Genomic DNA, 18157 nt, shown 5'->3' on the forward strand with positions numbered 1-18157 from the left:
TATCAATTCACACCATTTACACTGTTCTCAAATTAAAGGCCCACCACTTCATCAGGGTCAATTGCTACACAATAGCCTGTTGGCCAACCACTTGACTGATGTCTTGCTATTGAATCTCAGCTCCAGGATGGCAAACAAAGCACAGGCACTTATATATCCTCTCCTCTTTCTTCTGGCCCCGAACATAGATTTTCCTCTCTTTCTTTGGGTCCTGACAGAGCAGGACTGAGCTGTCACTGAGCAGATTTAGAGGTCTGCGAGTCTGCATGTGTGATACCCCCTCCGGGGTCAGGGGGAGAAGGGCTGAGAATAGCTGCCGGAACGAGAACAAGGAATGAGAAATAGTGGGAAAGCTTACAAGAGAAAAAAGGACTTTTTAATAACCATCTCCCTGCCCTTTATATCCTCTGTCACTTTTCACTTATATTCTCAGGGACATACAGCCACCATATGTGGTTGACACAAATGGATGGCAACAAATGAGATTTATGATACTGAGTCTTGACTAGAGTCTGGTGCCAAATACATTATATATATATATTAATGTTTGGCCAAAGCATTGAGCTTTTAATGAGAGAATGAAAATCAGTAGTTGTAGTGAATGTGGAGGAGTTAATTAAAGCAAGCTTTGCAAAAACGCAGCAATCCCTTTTCTCCGTGTATACATATCTGTTAATTTTCAACCATACCAAAACATCCTACTTGGCAGTGCAGCAGCCGTGAGATGTGAGATTTAATACTTGATTGGAATTTGGAGAACCGCAGTAGCTTGAAAAACCCAAGAAGGGAGGAAAACCTTTGTGCACTGCAAACCTATGCAGATTCTTTCACAACTGCACATCATTAAATAAAGAGATCTTAAGTTGTAGCGCCATATACAACAACAGCCAAACAAGCTCTTTTGTCCATCCATCCATCCATTCTTATCCGGTATCGGATCGTGGGGGCAGCAGCTCCAGCAGGGGACCCAAACTTTCCTTTCCCAAGCCACATTAACCACCTCCGACTGGGGGACCCCGAGGCGTTCCCAGGCCATGTCAGAGCTCCCAGCTGGACGTGCCTTGAACACCTCCTCAGGGAGGCGCCCAGGAGGCATCCTTACCAGATGCCCAAACCACCTCAACTGGCTCCTTTTGACGCAAAGGAGCAGCGGCTCTACTCCGAGCTGCTCACGGATGACTGTGCGTCTCATCCTATCTCTAAAGGAGACGCCAGCTTTGCCTTCTGTCCCAGCTCTCTATTTGTCCCAATAGTGCAATAAGCAAGCATCTTTTGATATGTTTGAAAACAACAAACACCCCCCTGTACTGTACGGTAATGTTTTTAATGACAGAGATTGAATGCTACAAGTCATTAATTCTAGGACTGCACGATACATCATTATAAAATTGCAATCTTGATTCACCCCGATTTAATTTTTAAATAACTTAATACATAAAAAAAAGAAAAAGTATGACTTCAATTCTCATTTTATTTTAAGAGCCAACTGCATAACAAACGCTACTACTTCCTTATGTGAGTTTTAAACTGTATGAAATTTTAAAGTGCTTCTAAGCACTGCAATGTTCTCCCTTCTCTTACAGGCCAAAAAAAATCAGTTTGGTACTGCCAATTAGTTTTGTCATGGTTTATGTGTGCAATAAACATTACACTTCGTGAGAAAAAAATTGTGGCAGAGAATTGTGATGTCAATTCTAAGCTAAAAAAATCGTGCAGATGTAATTAATTCTCCTAAATGTGTAACAAGATTGTACTACAGCTACACTGTGAGGCTGTACTTGGGCACAGCAGTGCTCAGCACAAAACGCTAATGTTTACGTGACAATCCTAGAATGCTGACGTCACGTATAATGTCCAAAACCAGGATTTTTTGTCATTTTTTGTTGTCAATAATCGGTTTGTTGCAGATGAACGAATTAAAAAATGTGTATTTGTTATAGCTCTAGAATGTAGCTTATATGCTGACATTAAACATGTATTAATGTGGAAATTGAAATGGTTACTGATTAGTTGTGCTGTCTAATCACCAAAGTTATTACCCTGGAAATCCAGAGTTCTCGCGAGAGCACAATTTGAATTTGCTCAGCAACTAACTCTGGCATTGAGTAATGCTGCTCATTAACTATATCTTTGTATCCGTGCTGCACCAATCACAACAGTGTAATTGGACGATTACAGATGTAGCTCTTTTTAGGTCCAAACTCAAAACTTATTTGTTTAAAATGGCTTTTAATACGTAGTAGTGGTGTGACAATTTTCCTCTTCTGTTTCTATGTAACCTTTTCTGATTTTACTGTTTTCTATGTTTTATTCTTTTTATTTTATGATATGTGGTTTTACTCTGATATACTGGTTTCTGATGTGAAGCACAATGGATACCTGCTGGTTGCTGTAAAGTGCTATATAAATGAATGAATTTGATTAAGTTCTCCTGAATCAATTTTTGTTTGACCAAAATCCTGGAAATATTGCCTCTTTACTGACAGTAACTCTTACGAGATAACTCTTAACAAGAAATGTCTCTGTTCCCCCAACCACCCTTGTCCGCCCCCCCTCTATGTCTTTCCTCACAACAATGAGTCAGCGCTTTAGTCCCAGAATTCCAGCAGGCCTTTCTCCAGCCCACAGTTCTCCTCTCATCCGTCTGCTCTCAGCTCCTCCTGGCCACGAGAGCCTTCCCTGGGCGGGGCCTGCCTGGCCCTCGCACGTCAAGTGTGGCCCCAGGGTCTCAGAGGACATGCCAAGTGCAACATGGGCTCCAGCCAACAGCGCTGAGCCGAGATGGGAGCAGCTGGGGCTGGAGCGCTGAGTACAGGTGCAGATCGGAGGAAAAAGAGGGATAAGAAAGAGAGAAGAGGGAGACTGAAGCGACAGCGAGAGCAAGAGAGAGAGAGAGAGAGAGAGAGAGGGAGGGAGGGAGGGAGGGAGGGAGGGGGGGGAGTAAAGAAATAGAGGGACATGGAGGGAGGCCTCCACAACGTGGGAAAGTAGTGGCTTACACACAAGCAAGTCAGCCAGGAACGCAGGCGAGCACACGCACACACATCAAAATCGTGCAGACAAAAAAAGCAGGAAAATCACGTCAGCGCTCTGTGGCCAGTACAAAAATCAGCACATGCTGGCTGGATATGCGTGTTCTGTGTTATCAATTATTATTTTTGTTATTATTATTACTACAGAGAGGGAATTGGACCAGGGCACCTGTAGGGAGGGTGTGAACTGCTGAAAGGCAAAAAAAAAAAGAGGACTACAAAAGCACAAGCACACTATGCTGCCGTGCAAAGCCAGAAGACTGTAACTCAATTGAGGTATTGTCATATTTGGAACATTTAAGATCTGCTTTATCGTGTGGACAAATATCTTGGGTCAAATGTATAGTTTTGGGGAGAAAATCGTGTGTTGTCTTTGTCGTAACTTCAAAAGCCGTAGAGAAGCCAAGGCAGAACATCAGTTACGGTTCTTTGACTTTGTTTCACGGCGCTTCAGAATGCTCAAAATGAGTTAAGGTACTCTGGCTTTGTTTTGCTGGCCACCAAAACAAAGTTACCCTTTGTCGCGCTTGAGTTACGGTGTTACAGGCTAGCTAATCCACAGATAATCCATAGATATAATATATGACAGTATATTTATGACCCCTATCGATCTCACAACGTGACTTTTTGCCCGAAAACAGCGTTGTGGAGAGACGGGAGAAACGGGAGACTAGAAAAAGGCCATGCAGCTTCAAGCACAATTCATTTGGATACAAGCATTACATTTTGGAAGATAGATGGTAGAGCTGTACGATTATGGCCAAAATTATCACAATTATTTTGATCAATATTGAGATCAAAAAACAAAGTATGGCCAAATTTTCACTATCCTGCCTACAACTCATTTGGCTGGACAACAAAATAAGTTTAAAGTAATTTTCTGTGTTCTACACTCTGGCGAGTCAAGGTCTTTTGGCTCTGTAGTGCAGTATGCCTGTGTGATGATCTGCTGTGAGTCAGGAATGAGTGACCGAGTGAGACACCACAACTCAATCAAATGATAGTAGTGGTGAATTTGACTTTGAGGAATAAAGCTTCCCTGAAGCTCTCTTTAATGTGGGCCATGCTGGTAAAGGTTACTCTTTCATCTTTAATCATTCAAAGACTCATGAACACAGGCCGACACATTCAAAGACATTGAAGTTTTTGAGCCCACACAGTCTTATTCTGCGAAATGGGAGACCTGGTATCGCAATTACTAGTTTAAATGGCAGGGTGACATTTCGGCTAGAAACTATTTTCTTCTGTGGCATAGAAAACTATTTACTATTTTCTTTCTAATTGCATGTGCAGAAAAATTCTCTCTCACTGCATGTGTTACACTTGTTCCTAAACCATTGTTTTGCAGCATATTAACATTCCCAGCACCAGATACAGCCACTTGTTTCCATAGCCCATATGTCATGTATGGTACACCAAGTGATGTCAGGTAGATCATATCAATATTATTGTTGTATAATAGAAAAAAAACACTCCTCACACACAGGAAAGTACCATGGTACAAGAGGCTATGTAGTACATTTGATGAAAATGTATCATAGACATGCATTATTGTTTCCATAGCTTATTTCTGCTTTAATTTATTTTTGGTTAGGTATTGTGTTTTGGTAAATCTCACTCATCATTTGTACATCAGTAGTTATTGTGATGTACAATATTTATTTAAATTTGGTGACAAGCAATGTTACAACACTTAAAAAAGTAACTGTGTGCACATCACACCATTTGGCAGGTGCAGGAAAAATAAAAATAATAAAGTGAAAAAATTGTAAACTCCCATATTTAATACAAAAGCAGCATTTTGGCCTTGCTGGGTCTTCTTCAGGCACAGGCACATTTTTGTAAAACTTGCCATTGTTGAAGTGATGTTCTAGTTGGGAATGTACCCGGATCTTCAACCTATTAGTAGGATCAGAGGATAATTTCTAATAGAATATTAAATCAATTAATTGTCTTTTAATTTCATTTTCATAATCCACAAAATGTTGTAAAACAACAGCTCCCCCTTATCAGCAGGCCATACCACAATCCTATTATCCTTACTCAAATCCATTACAGCTTCTCTTTCCTCCTTAAACACATTATTGTACACTTCGTAGTCTTTTTCTTTTTTAGTAGACCCTTTATATCATTCTCAACTAAACGGCAGTATGTGTCAAGAGAGGCGTTGCGGTGCTAGGGAGGAATGATTGTAGATCTTTTTTTTAAACGACTATGGGCCAAGACACTAGGGACTACAGACCAGAATCAGTGAGCCCAGAAGTACCGTTAGAACAGGGGATAAGCGCAGCACCGTCGCCGCTCATTTTAAACTGGCGGGGCATAATGTCAGCGCCCTCAGATATATATCGGAGTGGAGCGGGTCAACAAACCACCTAAAGGGGGAGATCATGATAAAAAGGCTTCTCCAATGGTAAACTTTTTGGATTCATTAGTTAAATACAATTCTTCATGAAGATTCTTCTTCTGCACTTACTAAATGGCAGTAGGTTTTATGAAAGTATGGGGTAATGTTCTTGACATTGTTTGGGGTAGGTTTGTATGTATGGAACTATTTTTTACACTGATTGTTTTCCTTTCCTTTTTTTCTTTTCTGTGGCTAACAATGTTATGTAGTCCTTTGGGGATATTGATTTTTTAAAAGCCCTCTTTTGAGATGTTTAAGTTTGTTAAAAACCTGTATGAAATTGTTCTCTTAATTGAGTCATGAGTGGGGCCATTAGGTCTTTTAGACCTAATCATACTAATTTAAATTACATGCTGGGTCAGCTGATTGTAAGGCCCACATACAACCCTTCATCAAATGTGTACACCATTTGCCTGAAGAATACCCAGCAGGGTTAAAAAGCTGCCTTTGTAATAAATATGGGAGTTTTAAGCAACATTACCCCATTACAGTGGTGATACAGTCATGTCCACTTCAGAGTCAAGCTTATCACTGTATCATCGCTATTTTATTGTTTTAGTTAAAACGTGTGCCTGCCAAAAGCATGTGATTGCCTGGAGGGTCTCGAATTCCCACTCCTCATTGCATATTTCATTTAATAACAATGGAAAAATGAAAGACATTTGGACTATATACTGTATGCTATAAAGAATAGAATACTACAGGATTGATTTGAATGTATTTGAAAAGTATATTCAGGAACTACTTTAAATAGCTGAGATTAAAATATTGTTCATGGTGGGAACCATGGAGAATGTGGTGCTAAGAAAACATTACCGCAACAGCCCTAATGGAGACCACATAAAATCAATAAAATAGACTAAACAACTATATGCAAACACACAGTGTTAGAAGAGCTTGTGGAGTTCTATGGAAATATACTGGAAACGTTTGGCCTGTAACTTCACACAATGACACTTGACCATGTTGTAGATGGTAGTGTATAGAAAGCAGTGACACTTTGACTGGCAAACCGGTATAGACGGCAGCAATGAAAACCAAAGGCAGCACTTCCTTTAAGTCATAAATCTGCCAAATTGCCCCTGAGAACACGTTCAATTCAATTTTGTTAAGGATATGATTCCATAATCAGCCCAGTCAACTTCCGTGGTTGTTAGAAACTAGCCTGGCTCCGCCCTCCTAATGTACTTCCGCTCAATTTTCATTTTCCTTCAGTACACTGTCTGGGTTTGCGGTATATTCTTGGGTTTTCTCCAGTCAAATCTTATCCGGTCCACTCCACGAACAGAGGGAGTGTCTGAGAACGATGACATCGAGGTTGTGCACTAGCCGTAATGGCGGAGGAGAAAGATGCAACCGAAGCCATTAGGTCTATTGTGGCAATGCTGCAGAATATTCATAAGGTAAAGCCTGAGCAAAAACAATTTTTGGAGTTTTGTTGGTGGCCATGATGTTGTGGCCCTCCTGCCCACATGTTACGTTAAAAGTTTAATTTTCCAGCTCGCTCCATTAGTGGTGAAGGAGTCGGCTAAGGTGAACGCTAGCGATGCTGAGCCGACATCAAGACCAAAAATTAGCACTTGGTTATGATAGATCCAAAGTAGCTCGGGGCAGATCCAGTAGTTTTAAACCTCAACAGAGTACCCGCCTTCAAGGAAGTTAACACTTATTAATGGAGAGTGGCCAAACTCTGTACAAGTGAAATATACGACAGTCTGGTAGGACCAGGCTAGTTGTCATCAAATATTAAATAAAATAGTCATTAAGCTATTCAATACTGTTGATACTTGCAGTATTTCATGGTGATTTGAAAATGTAGCACAAGAATATGTAATATGTAGGTAGGGATGTAACGGTATTAAAATTTAACCTCACAGTTATATTGACCAAAATTATCACTGTTTTCAATATTATCACGGTATATTTAAAGGTATGTTCAATTTGTTCAGAAAGGACTGATAGGCCTACACAAGCTGAAAAATGATTGAAAACTGGCTACTGAAACACTGCCCGCAGTAGGGTGTCCGGTAAGAACTTGAACCAGAGATGTCTGACTTTGAGATCCAAGAAGATTTATTTACCAAAACTAAATAGTATAGCCACCAGCATATAACAAGAAACAATTCTAAGAAATACATTAATTTTTCTGTAATAATTAACATAAATGTAACATCTTGCTCAGGAACACAAACACACATCTATTCCATAGGGGTGGGAATCACTAGAAGCCTCCCAATACGATATCATCACCATACTTATGCCTTGATACAATATTATTGCGAATTCAAACATATTGCAATACTCTGCAATATATTGCAAATTATTACCTTTTTTTACTATTCTAATTTTTCCCATTTTCAAATGATGTCCCCAAAAGGAAACTTTGTCAACATCTCTTTATTCTAAAAAGATGCATTTCTCTGTTTGTTCATATCACTTCAATTTTATTGCTGCAAAATGGGGTTGTCAAGCAGACAAACTGACCAACACATATATAATAAAATATTGATACTTGGTTCCTGTGTATTGATATAGTATTGCCCCTGAAAATATTGCGATACTATGCTGTATTGATTTTTCCCCCCCACCCCTACAGCAAACAGTGTACACCTTTAACAAGTAAGCATGTGGCTCCACAGGCTAGTCTGTTTACTGGCGATTGCATTATGCTATCAAATTGCCTTAACACAATCTGAGTATCAACATGTGGCTGCATGAGTAATATTAAACAATATGCACATATGCAATAAGAAACACAGCAACAGCAATATTAACAAGGCAATAATATTATCTCTCTCTCTCTTTCTCCAAATGTCATGTCATAGCAGATCACTTATTGAAGATAACAAGGCAGTAAAACCCATGACAGTTTAGCAAGCTACACAATAGTTTTAATTTACATTCTGGGCTACCCACATCACTTCCACAAGTCTGAAAATGGGAAAGAAAATAAAAAGATAAATAAAATTGATATGCTGTCCCCTTCTCCTGTCTGAGGGCAGAGCGCCTGCGTGGAAACTTCAGGAGCCTCGGATGAGGCTGGGTAGGATTAAACACAGGGATATTTAGTTGCTGATTTTTGCGTATAGCTCTCTGTGAGTCTGCCTTGGACTGGTGCTGTAAAAACGTACTCTAAAATTGGTCGTGAGATGGTGCTGTGTGTTGGGTTCTTTTGATTATGTGTCTATCTGTTGCATTTTGGAGGTGTACTATCCTTTTTCTTCAAAAACGATATAAATCACTAAAAACTTTAATAATAAAATGCAGCAAAAACAAAAGCTTTGGCTGGCACTACTATGCCAAAAAAATCCTATAAGAAGGTGGAGGTGTGCCCTTGACCAACTGCCACTTTGCTCGTTTGAAAGCCATGTCGTCTCTCTCTCATTGGTGGGCCAAATTCTCTGGGCGGACAAAGCAGAGAAAGAGGAGGTAACCTTGCCTCTATGACCTCATTGGGAGCAAGATTCCAGATCAGCACATCTGAGCTTTCATTTTCTCAAAGGCAGAGCAGGATGCCCAAGGGCTCGGTTTACACCTATCGCCATTTCTAGCCACTGGAGGACCATAGGCAGGCTGAGGGAACGCATATTAATGTTGCACAAACCTCATAAGGTGAACTTTTTATGCCTTGGGACCTTTAAGGTTGATTCAACCAACTAATGTTTATTTCAGAGTCTTAAATAAAATACTTCATGTGATGTTTAAAACAAAGAAAAAAAAATCAAATCAGAACATATTTCTTAGGTTGGTGATTATGGTGACAAGACGAAATATGTTTGTATTGTAAGTTAATTGACTATAAAAATGAATACATAGTTAAAAAGTAGTTTACAACAGTTAACCTGAGGATTATACATTCAACAGTTTACAAAACATAAGGGGAAAAGTGTGAAAATGTGTTTGAAAGTGCAAACAAACAGGTTTAAAGTGATAATAAAATAAGTGTGTGAGACCTGTAGCAGTGGCTGAGAGAATCCACAACTATTCATTTGATCAGACTTACCCTAAAGGAATCTCTGACTTAAGAGATCCTACATGTATCCACTGTAAAGATGAAATGGTTTATGTATTGGACCATTAGGATGTGAATCTTGCAGCGAAGGTTTGAATGTTTAAATGGAATTTGGCACGAACACACATCAAATCAGTCAGTCAGTCAGGTGTAAAATGCAATAAGTGCAAATGTGAAGTAAATCGTGTGTTGGCTCACCATCCAAGGCTTTTAACCGGTCACTATAAGCTCTCATTCTACAGTTTAATAAAACAAAACCTTTTTTCATTAAAGTCTGTCATGGGAGCAATGTATTTTCTTACCTCATATCCCTCCTGTGTAATGTACTGCTGTGTCTCTGTGCAGCAGACAGCTGCTGTCTCATACAGACTATTCATATCACTGCCTTCACCGAAAACAGCTATTTATCAAGAATTGCTAACAGACAAGGTGCATAAAACAGAGGTTTCATAACTGATTTTAATTAAATTGTCCAATCTGACAGTGTTCATTGTTTTTACTGTTTGTTGTGGTTTCCATTTTGAACAAGAGATTAAAGCTCTCTTTGTGCAAGCTCTGTAATCAGTGTGCTGTCTCTTTACCCTCCTGCCATGCCTGGCTCACAAGAACTCACGGCCCAATGTAAAATGACCCCAGGTCTCCTGTCGCACTTTATTGCTGAGTCACAGTGGTACTTCAAGTAACATTTCCAGACATAAATTTACATCACTGTAAATGACAGGTAGCACACTACAGGGAAAAAATGCAAGAGGCTTACTAAATAAAAAAAACAAGAGCTGATTTAATACTAGTAATAAAAGCAACCACTGGAAATTATCTGACTAAAAACAGGCCTTGCGTGAACAATTCTGACTCCTTAAGCACAGAAGATCAGTGAGTAATAGAAGACTTGCCAGTGTGTGCAGAGCAATTACACCATGTGTGCATTTATGTGACATAGCAAAAAAACTCGTCTTAACCCTTGTGCCCTTATAGTGCCAACTGGCTGAGATGAATGGCTGGCTGGGGATCAGCCGAAAATCAGACCCTGCTGTCCTCATTAAGAATATTACACTGTAACCTGCTGTTTAATGTTCATTGTCATTAAGAGAGGCAAAGGAATTGCATTGTTTAAAAAAAACCTCTTGTGCCATTTTCTTAAAAGAAATCATATGACTTTGTTATAGCCAAATAGTTTTTAGTGGTTTCTTTTTCTATGCAAAGGGTTTTTGCAAATTATTTATCTTTGTCATTTAATACATAATACATCCCTTGGGCAACATATTTCACTGACTGAAATGATCTTCTTAATTGGCTGCTGTCCAGATCGAATGTGTATCAGTATTAGTTTGATTCATTTAAGATCAGGTGAGAACAGTGCTGTTCAAACTCAGATGTTCAACACACGGACACCCTTAAAATGTAGATTTTTGAGCTGGTGGTGGCTCCTTTATTCTCACACAATGCTGTTGTGTTTTTTTTAACCAGTGGGTTCTGATTGTTGTCCATGGGAGAACCTCCAAAATGTGAGTGCCCAGGAACCTAAAACTAGTGGCTTTCTCCACTCTATCTTCTTTTACTTAGAGTGGCTGGTGATCAACCTGCTTCTTCCTGTGGCCGGTTTGTTAAGAAGTCCTGTATCTGTAGGCGGAGGATATGCTGGAGGCCTAGGTCAGACATCTTTATAAACAGGCAGAGCTGTAATCCACAAACAGCCGCGGTATGCATGTTACCCGTCGTTCCATGTGGAGCAGTACAGTGTGGAGGGCAGTGGAAATGGAGTCTTCCCTCGAGCCCCTTTTTCTATTTCTCTAATTTGCATAAACTAAGTTGTTGTCCATTATCCTCTGTTTTTGTTTTGTTTTATTATTAACTTATAAGAATCAGGCACTGAATTGTTCTAGAGAGAATTGCGATGCATCTAAGAATGAATTTATTTTTCCACCCCTAGTGTTAATGCCTCTGGCCTGTAATTATTGTGGCAGGATACTGCAGTCTGCTTTGGAACTGGCGCTATGGAGGATGTCTTAGTGCCAGTTGCTCAGATTCCCCTATTTCCTTGTGAGCTCTGAAGACCACCAAAGAAGTACAGCATCACTCAACAGAATAAACTTAGTTTGGACTTTCCCTGAATTGAAAAGTATGATGTCGCAAAAAGACAGGTCTTCTAACAGTAATGTGGCACTGTAAATGCATCTAAGCATAGACTAACAGTGTGTCTACTGCTGGTATGATTCAAACCAAAGTAAACTAAGTATATATTTGTAAAAGATTTGTTATATTTCTGTATCCCTCATCCCTTCTGACACATCCAACCACAGGATTGATTAGTTACCATGATAAAGTTTAAACTTAAGAATCTGCAGGCGCCTGGCTATGATTGATTCTAGGCCTGCACAATAAATCGTTATAAAATTGCGATCTCTTCACCCTGTTCACAATTTAATTTTTTAATAACTTTTTCTTTAATAAAAATAATTTTGAATTACTTAGATTCTCATTTAATTTTACGAGCCGAATGCAATACAAACACTACTACTTTCTCTCCTGTGAGTTTTAAACAGACGGTATAAAATAGGTTTTAAAGCGCTCCCAAGAGCTGCAATGCTCTCTCTTCTCTTCATTGACTTAAATTTAATTTTTTAAAATCTTTAATCTGTTTATTGATCCCCAATGGGGAAATTACGATTTACACTCTGTGTCCACACTTTTGTTAGTTACTTGTGGTGATGCGCAATGTGCTATAGGTGCCAAAAAAACTGTTTGGTTTGGTTAATATTATCGAGTAAATGTCATTAGTTTTCGTCTTTGTCAATGTCTTTCATAGAGCAAATAACGTTATCTTTCTGACTGTGACATTTCCCGTAGACGTGTATAGTTTCTGACTGGGAACCCAGAAATTCCAACATTCCATGTAAAATTGAAAACAACAAACAGTTTGTGCCCCTTGCCCGCTTTAAAAACTAATTAAAACTAAAGTGAATTTAAAAACAAAAAGACAAAACTAAATAAAAACTAATTTTAAATACAAAACTGTAATAACCTTGGTTTGGTACGGCCAATTTGTTTTGTTATTGTCAAAAAAATCGTGTCAGAGAATCTTGATATCAATTCTAAGCAAAAAAATTGTGATTCGTATTTTTCCCCCAATGGTGCAGGCCTAATTGATTCTTTCTTTGGTTTCAAATCCGCATTAATTAATTTTTTGGGACACTTCGGCGCAAAGGGACAAACTGCAAACACAATCTTATAAAACTCATATGGCAACATTAGCATATTTGGTTTCCTGTCTTTGGCCACCTGGTGTAAGTCTAATATTCACTCTCTGTTAAACTCAGTTTTGGTCTCCACCAACTCCTGGGGGAATTATCTGTCACTTTAGCTGCTTAGCACTCCACTATGTTCACCAGCTAGTCACTAACTTTGTCTGTCGCCTGTTTGCTGGGCAGGTTGCATACAGTGGGCTTATTTGCTTTTTCACTTGAAACAGCAAGTTATTAAGAGTGATGAAACAAAACTGTTAGGGATAGTTCAGATATTTTGAAGTGGAGTTGTTTTAAAAGGGGTTGGTTTGGATTCACCAAAGTCACACAAAAACCAGGGTTGAGTACCGAATTCAATACTTTTTGGGCACTAACCAAATTGCCTCTATAGTATCAAAAAATGCCTCTTTATTCAATACCAAATTTCTATACATAAGGAGTAAATCTCATCAGCATCCAGTAGCCAATAAAATTGCGGCATGCTTCAACCAAGATCTAATAATACTTGTGATTGTCTGTCTAAAGCAACATGTCATAGAGACACGCAGGAAAATCCCTACGCTATGCATAGAGATGGGGCTCACGTAGTAGGACTTGAAAAATAAATAAAAAGATTTGTGGCATGATGATGTAATTTGTCTATGTTAAAATGGATTTTATAAAATTGGTATTGAAAGTATCAAATAGGAACCAGTATCAAAGTCAAAGTATTGGTATCGGTACCTGTATCGAAATGTTTTGAGCGATACCCAGCCCTAACAATAACACAAACAAACCCTTTAAGATAGGGGCCAAAACATCCAAACTACAAGTAGTATTTTCCTCCTTAGTTAATATACAAATATTAAATAGCAGCACTTAAAAAATATAAAACATAGGAGGCGTTTTTACGCACCTATTGGTGTAAAATTCCAGAAAGCAAATACAACATTACTGTAGGTTCTGAATCCTGTGCAGCAAAGGGGACTCACTCTTCCTCTGTTTCTGACAGAGAAAGCAGTAACGGCCAGCTCAGTATCTGATCATCATCGTCACAGGAGGAAATGTCACAGAGCGAAGCACCCCCAGTCATTCAGCCCACTGTTCTTCCAGCTGTCATAATGTTACTGCCATAAACAAATGAGGACTGGGAGGAGGTGGGCGACTTCTGACTGCTTTGCTTTGCTCTCACAGGGAAAGTCCTATCCAAATTTCAACTCTGACTAAATGCAGGATGCAGGCGCCCCGTCCCCCTGGGATCAGAGCAGCAGGAGGAAAGTTGGGAGTGCTGTGGCTAGAATGGAGGAGCCCGGTATGAGTCATCTGAATCAGGTGTTCCAATGATAACACAGTAGTCAGGGATTGTTCACCAAAAAGGTTGATGTAACCACATTTCTTGATAACAAAAATATTTTCCTGATTCTGTCATTTATGTGAATCATTTGGGCTTTCCATATAACGTTTCACAGCAGCTCAGTCACTGATTTAAAAAGCTGAAAAACACATATGCTCAGTATTTGAGAATGAACAATAAGGACCAAATGCAATGGTGTGGTTATGGACTGCAGGATAACGGAGATGAATCACTGATTTAAAGGTGGACTTGGATGGTAAGAAATCGTGCACAGGCCCTTCGCCATAAATAAGATTCATTAAGACGCTGATAAATGCACAATTCATATTATCGCCATATTTTCGCATCAGGGCACTTTCTGAATGAATCAATACTGGTCTTGGTGGTGATTAGAGCGCTGATGGATCAGAGCCAGGCTGCCCTTTTAATGGTAAGATCTTCCATCAACATGACTCGGGATCACCCTTATTCATCATAATAGGTAAGGACATGGGCATATGGAAACCTTCGTTTCCCTGCAGCATCATTAAGGTGACTGATTGTGAATGTGGCCTGTCACTCCGCTACATAGTCAGTCATCTGATGAAGAGAATTCATATTCAGAAGGTCTTGCTTTCATTAATCCAGGGCTCGACTACACAGAAAGAAAGAGACCTTATGAAAACATAAGTGACCTTGGGATAATATGTACCCCTATGCCTTCCTTTATGTTTCAGACACACACATCCCCTCACCCTTCGCTCTTCCATACAAAACGGCATAAGAAAACAAAACAGACCATGAGGAACAGACACAGCCTGTCTTTTAGAAACGCATCCCTGTGACATATGACGTTGACAGACAGATGCTGCAAAACAGATTTACCACACAGACATTTATCTTTCACCCCGTTTGTTCCTGCATGGATCAAATAGTAGAAGATGTGAGCCAGATGCGAAACTGTCTGCTGACTAGACTCAGTTACTCAGTTACTTCTTCTGGCAACGTATCCACATTTGAAAAAAGAAAAAAAAGAAAAATCCCACACACATCTGGCATCAGAACACCTTACCATAGGACTTTCACAAGCTAAAGTTTATGCAACAAGCAAAACAGACATGTTTGCTTCTCTGTTACGGATTTTCTGTGTTTTGTGCATTAAAAAACAAAGCTTTTTCACGTAAATACACAAGATTTTACTCCACAGATCTATACTTATGAAAGCATTTATGAAATCACCACAATCCTACCTTGCCTGTTACAAAATGGTGCTCGATCACCTTAAGAAAAGCAGTGCTTTAGGATTTTTTTTTTTGAAATAAGGAAACACTGCCATCTGGAGGGAATCATAATGTTTCCTGGAAAGGACACGCATACAAACCTAGAATTGCACATTGACTTTATGAAATGCCTTTATGAAGTGTTGTGTTCTCAGGAACAGTGTGTGCTCTGGAGCCACATAACTCAGCTTCTGTAAACTGTATGCACAACTTATGCTACTTTGCCTCTGTATTTAAAATAATATCCTAATATTTAGAACATCAATAACACCATAAACTACTATAGTAAAATATTTATATCAAGCTGACATTTCAAAAAAACACATTAATGACTTGCCTTTTAAAAATAAGTATAGCAATTTCTCATTGTTGCTACCTCATTGGTTGATGAATTTCTTGATGCTGTCTACTACTACACTCAAAAAGTGTTATCCTGCCCTTTCTTAACCGAGAGTATCAGAGGATTTCTTGTGAGGCAAGTCAAACACATTCTAAATAACATTCCTTAACTGGCGGAGAGGGGATCATTAACTGCACCTCTGTGGCATTTTTATGGAGTTTTGGAAATGGCTGGATGGCTCCAGTAAAGCAAAAGAAAACGAAGGGAAGAAAGAAAGCTGACAGAGACTGAGTGCAAAGGGATCCCAGGAGGGCACCACGTTCATCAGTTTAGAAAACATATGGAGTGGAGGGCCATGTCTGCCACACATCTGAGCCAGTGGGATCAAAGAGATAATGCAGTTTGAGGCCATCCAAAATATATCAAGACCATGTCCACACTAAGTTAGATAAATCTCAAAGGTCATATTTTTCCCCTGTGTTTTAGCCACCTATCCATTCCAAAAATGAAGCTTTTTCCAAAGTGGATAAATTCAGAAACATTAGACTTTTTTAAATGAGGATGGGGAAAGCAATGCTCCCATTAGACACAGCCACATGGTGTGTGGCAGTAATGTGAACAAGACAATTGACTGTCCCTTCTAAAGCTTAATTTATAGTTTCCACGTTGCACTCCTAAATAGGTGGTCACACAGTACAGGCGTTATGTTTATGACAACTTTGCTAAAGCATTGGACTGAATGTGAACAACTGAAGTGCAAGTTTTGTTACATAAATCTCAATTTAAAGTGGACTTATTGTGTGTTTCCTTATATTCTGGCTTATAAATAATGTTACAATGTCAGATGTTCTTATTAAATGAGGCCAAATCTTTAAATAATGAGGTAAATGTATGTAAAAGTAATCCCTGTGAGCAAAAACCGCAGCTTTCAGACCGCAGCTTTCAGACCGCAGCTTTCAGTTTCTCTGCTTGAACTGACGTCAGTATGTGCTAGATTTCTTTTTATGGTCATGTGCTCCAGGCATGTTACTGCAGCATTTACATCACCTACACTGTTACATGAAGGTATATGCTACCGTAATACCAGGTAAACCTGTAATATTGGTTGCAGATGATCAAATTCCGGTGGAAACATGTGCGATTGTATAGTTATTAGTTGAGAGGCCTTCATTGTGATTATTCACGGCAGAAAGTGCTGCTTTATACACCCTTAGCCTGCAGCCATTGCTACATGTAGCTATAGGAATCACATACATAAATAATGCAGGACAGGGACTAGTTTTAAGAATGAGTTGACAAAATTCCACTTGATTGGATTTCACTTTGGAAAAGCTCATCATGATACCTGACCCCTATTGTTGACTTTATTGACATAAAGTGTCACTACATAGGTTTGGTACTGAAATGGTCAATAGTTCAGGCAGCTGGGTGAGTTCAGTTTTGGGAGCTCACCTTTGGTTGATCATCCCTCTGAAGTTGTAGTTAGCTCTGTAGTTGGGCATGGGCTTGGGATCCAAAGGCCTGTAGATAGCTGGCTCCCCTCTCTTCATGGCCAGACCATTCAGCTCCACTGTGGGTGTTATACTGCCTGAGAGTAAATATGAAAGATTTAAACCAAGGAAATAACTTTTTTTAAAGCGTTCTCAAAATAATGTATAAAATATTTCTGACGTCAGCTAATACAACTTGTAAAAAATTTGTAGAAAAAGCTTGTCTCTGAAGTTCTAAATTCAGTCTTTAGACTAACAACTAATAACACAGGAGTACCACCTGCCTTTTACAGTTGTACACTTTTACATGTTAAAATATGAGGATGTGTGTATGCTACCTAAAAACTCTGGAACTTTCCTGCCTGTCTGACTCTGTATGATGCGTGCACTGCTAATCCCAAGAGCTGATGTTGCATAACCTATCACTGGGATTTCTTTATCCCATTGAGAGCTGGCTATGAGGTCTTTCACTACTACAATGCCACAGAAGGCCGGGGAGGTAAGAGGGGCTTGTGGTATTATTTTGGCCAGAGATCAAACATAAGCCTGGACTTAGGCTTTATTGAGATGGTCTGTATGGAAATTTGTTTTGAACATTATGGGTTATTTAATCTATACAGTGGCTTGAGAGCTACACCTGGGAGCCAAACTCCTACAGGTGAAAATATCAAATACTGAAACATTATATCCATAATGAGGACGGAAAGGCGTGACACAAATGCTTCACCACGTTCCTTCCCTTTCACCTCTGCCCTCTTTACGATGACACAAGGAAATCAGTGACGTCCCAAAGCAAAATGCTGCTCGCTGGCGTGATTTTTGAGGCCCCCCTCCCATCTCCCTCCAAATGGATATACCCCATTTCATCACACTTGGTTTTAGAAAAACATGAACAGTAGAGGGTGCTAATGCAACCATAAAAGAACTGTTTGGATTTCATTAAATATGGAGTTAATCACTGGTATTGGTATAACTGCAGACAGAAATGAACAATAAACAGTTTTCAAACCACAACACAGCACTGAAATAAAATAGTTTTAAC

General features: G+C 39.3%; 1 protein-coding gene and 1 long non-coding RNA gene across 3 annotated transcripts in view; one reads left to right on the forward strand and one right to left on the reverse strand.

Annotated features, from left to right (window-relative positions):
* LOC116672650 (uncharacterized) overlaps positions 1-3773 on the forward strand; it is a 19350-nt gene extending 15577 nt beyond the window's left edge. The window contains exon 3 of the long non-coding RNA XR_004327616.1: positions 3713-3773. This is a non-coding gene — a long non-coding RNA (uncharacterized LOC116672650). The remainder of the gene's footprint in view (positions 1-3712) is intronic.
* stau2 (staufen double-stranded RNA binding protein 2) overlaps positions 1-18157 on the reverse strand; it is a 99597-nt gene that overhangs the window by 75106 nt on the left and 6334 nt on the right. For both annotated transcript variants that reach the window (XR_004327615.1, XM_032504569.1), the window contains exon 5: positions 17078-17213. Coding sequence is in view for 1 of the 2 variants with exons in the window: in XM_032504569.1 (XP_032360460.1) it covers positions 17078-17213 (136 nt within the window). In the remaining variant the exon portion in view is untranslated. The remainder of the gene's footprint in view (positions 1-17077; positions 17214-18157) is intronic.

The sequence above is a fragment of the Etheostoma spectabile genome, chromosome 22 (genome assembly GCF_008692095.1).
Source record: "Etheostoma spectabile isolate EspeVRDwgs_2016 chromosome 22, UIUC_Espe_1.0, whole genome shotgun sequence".
Classification (NCBI taxonomy): Eukaryota; Metazoa; Chordata; class Actinopteri; order Perciformes; family Percidae; genus Etheostoma; species Etheostoma spectabile.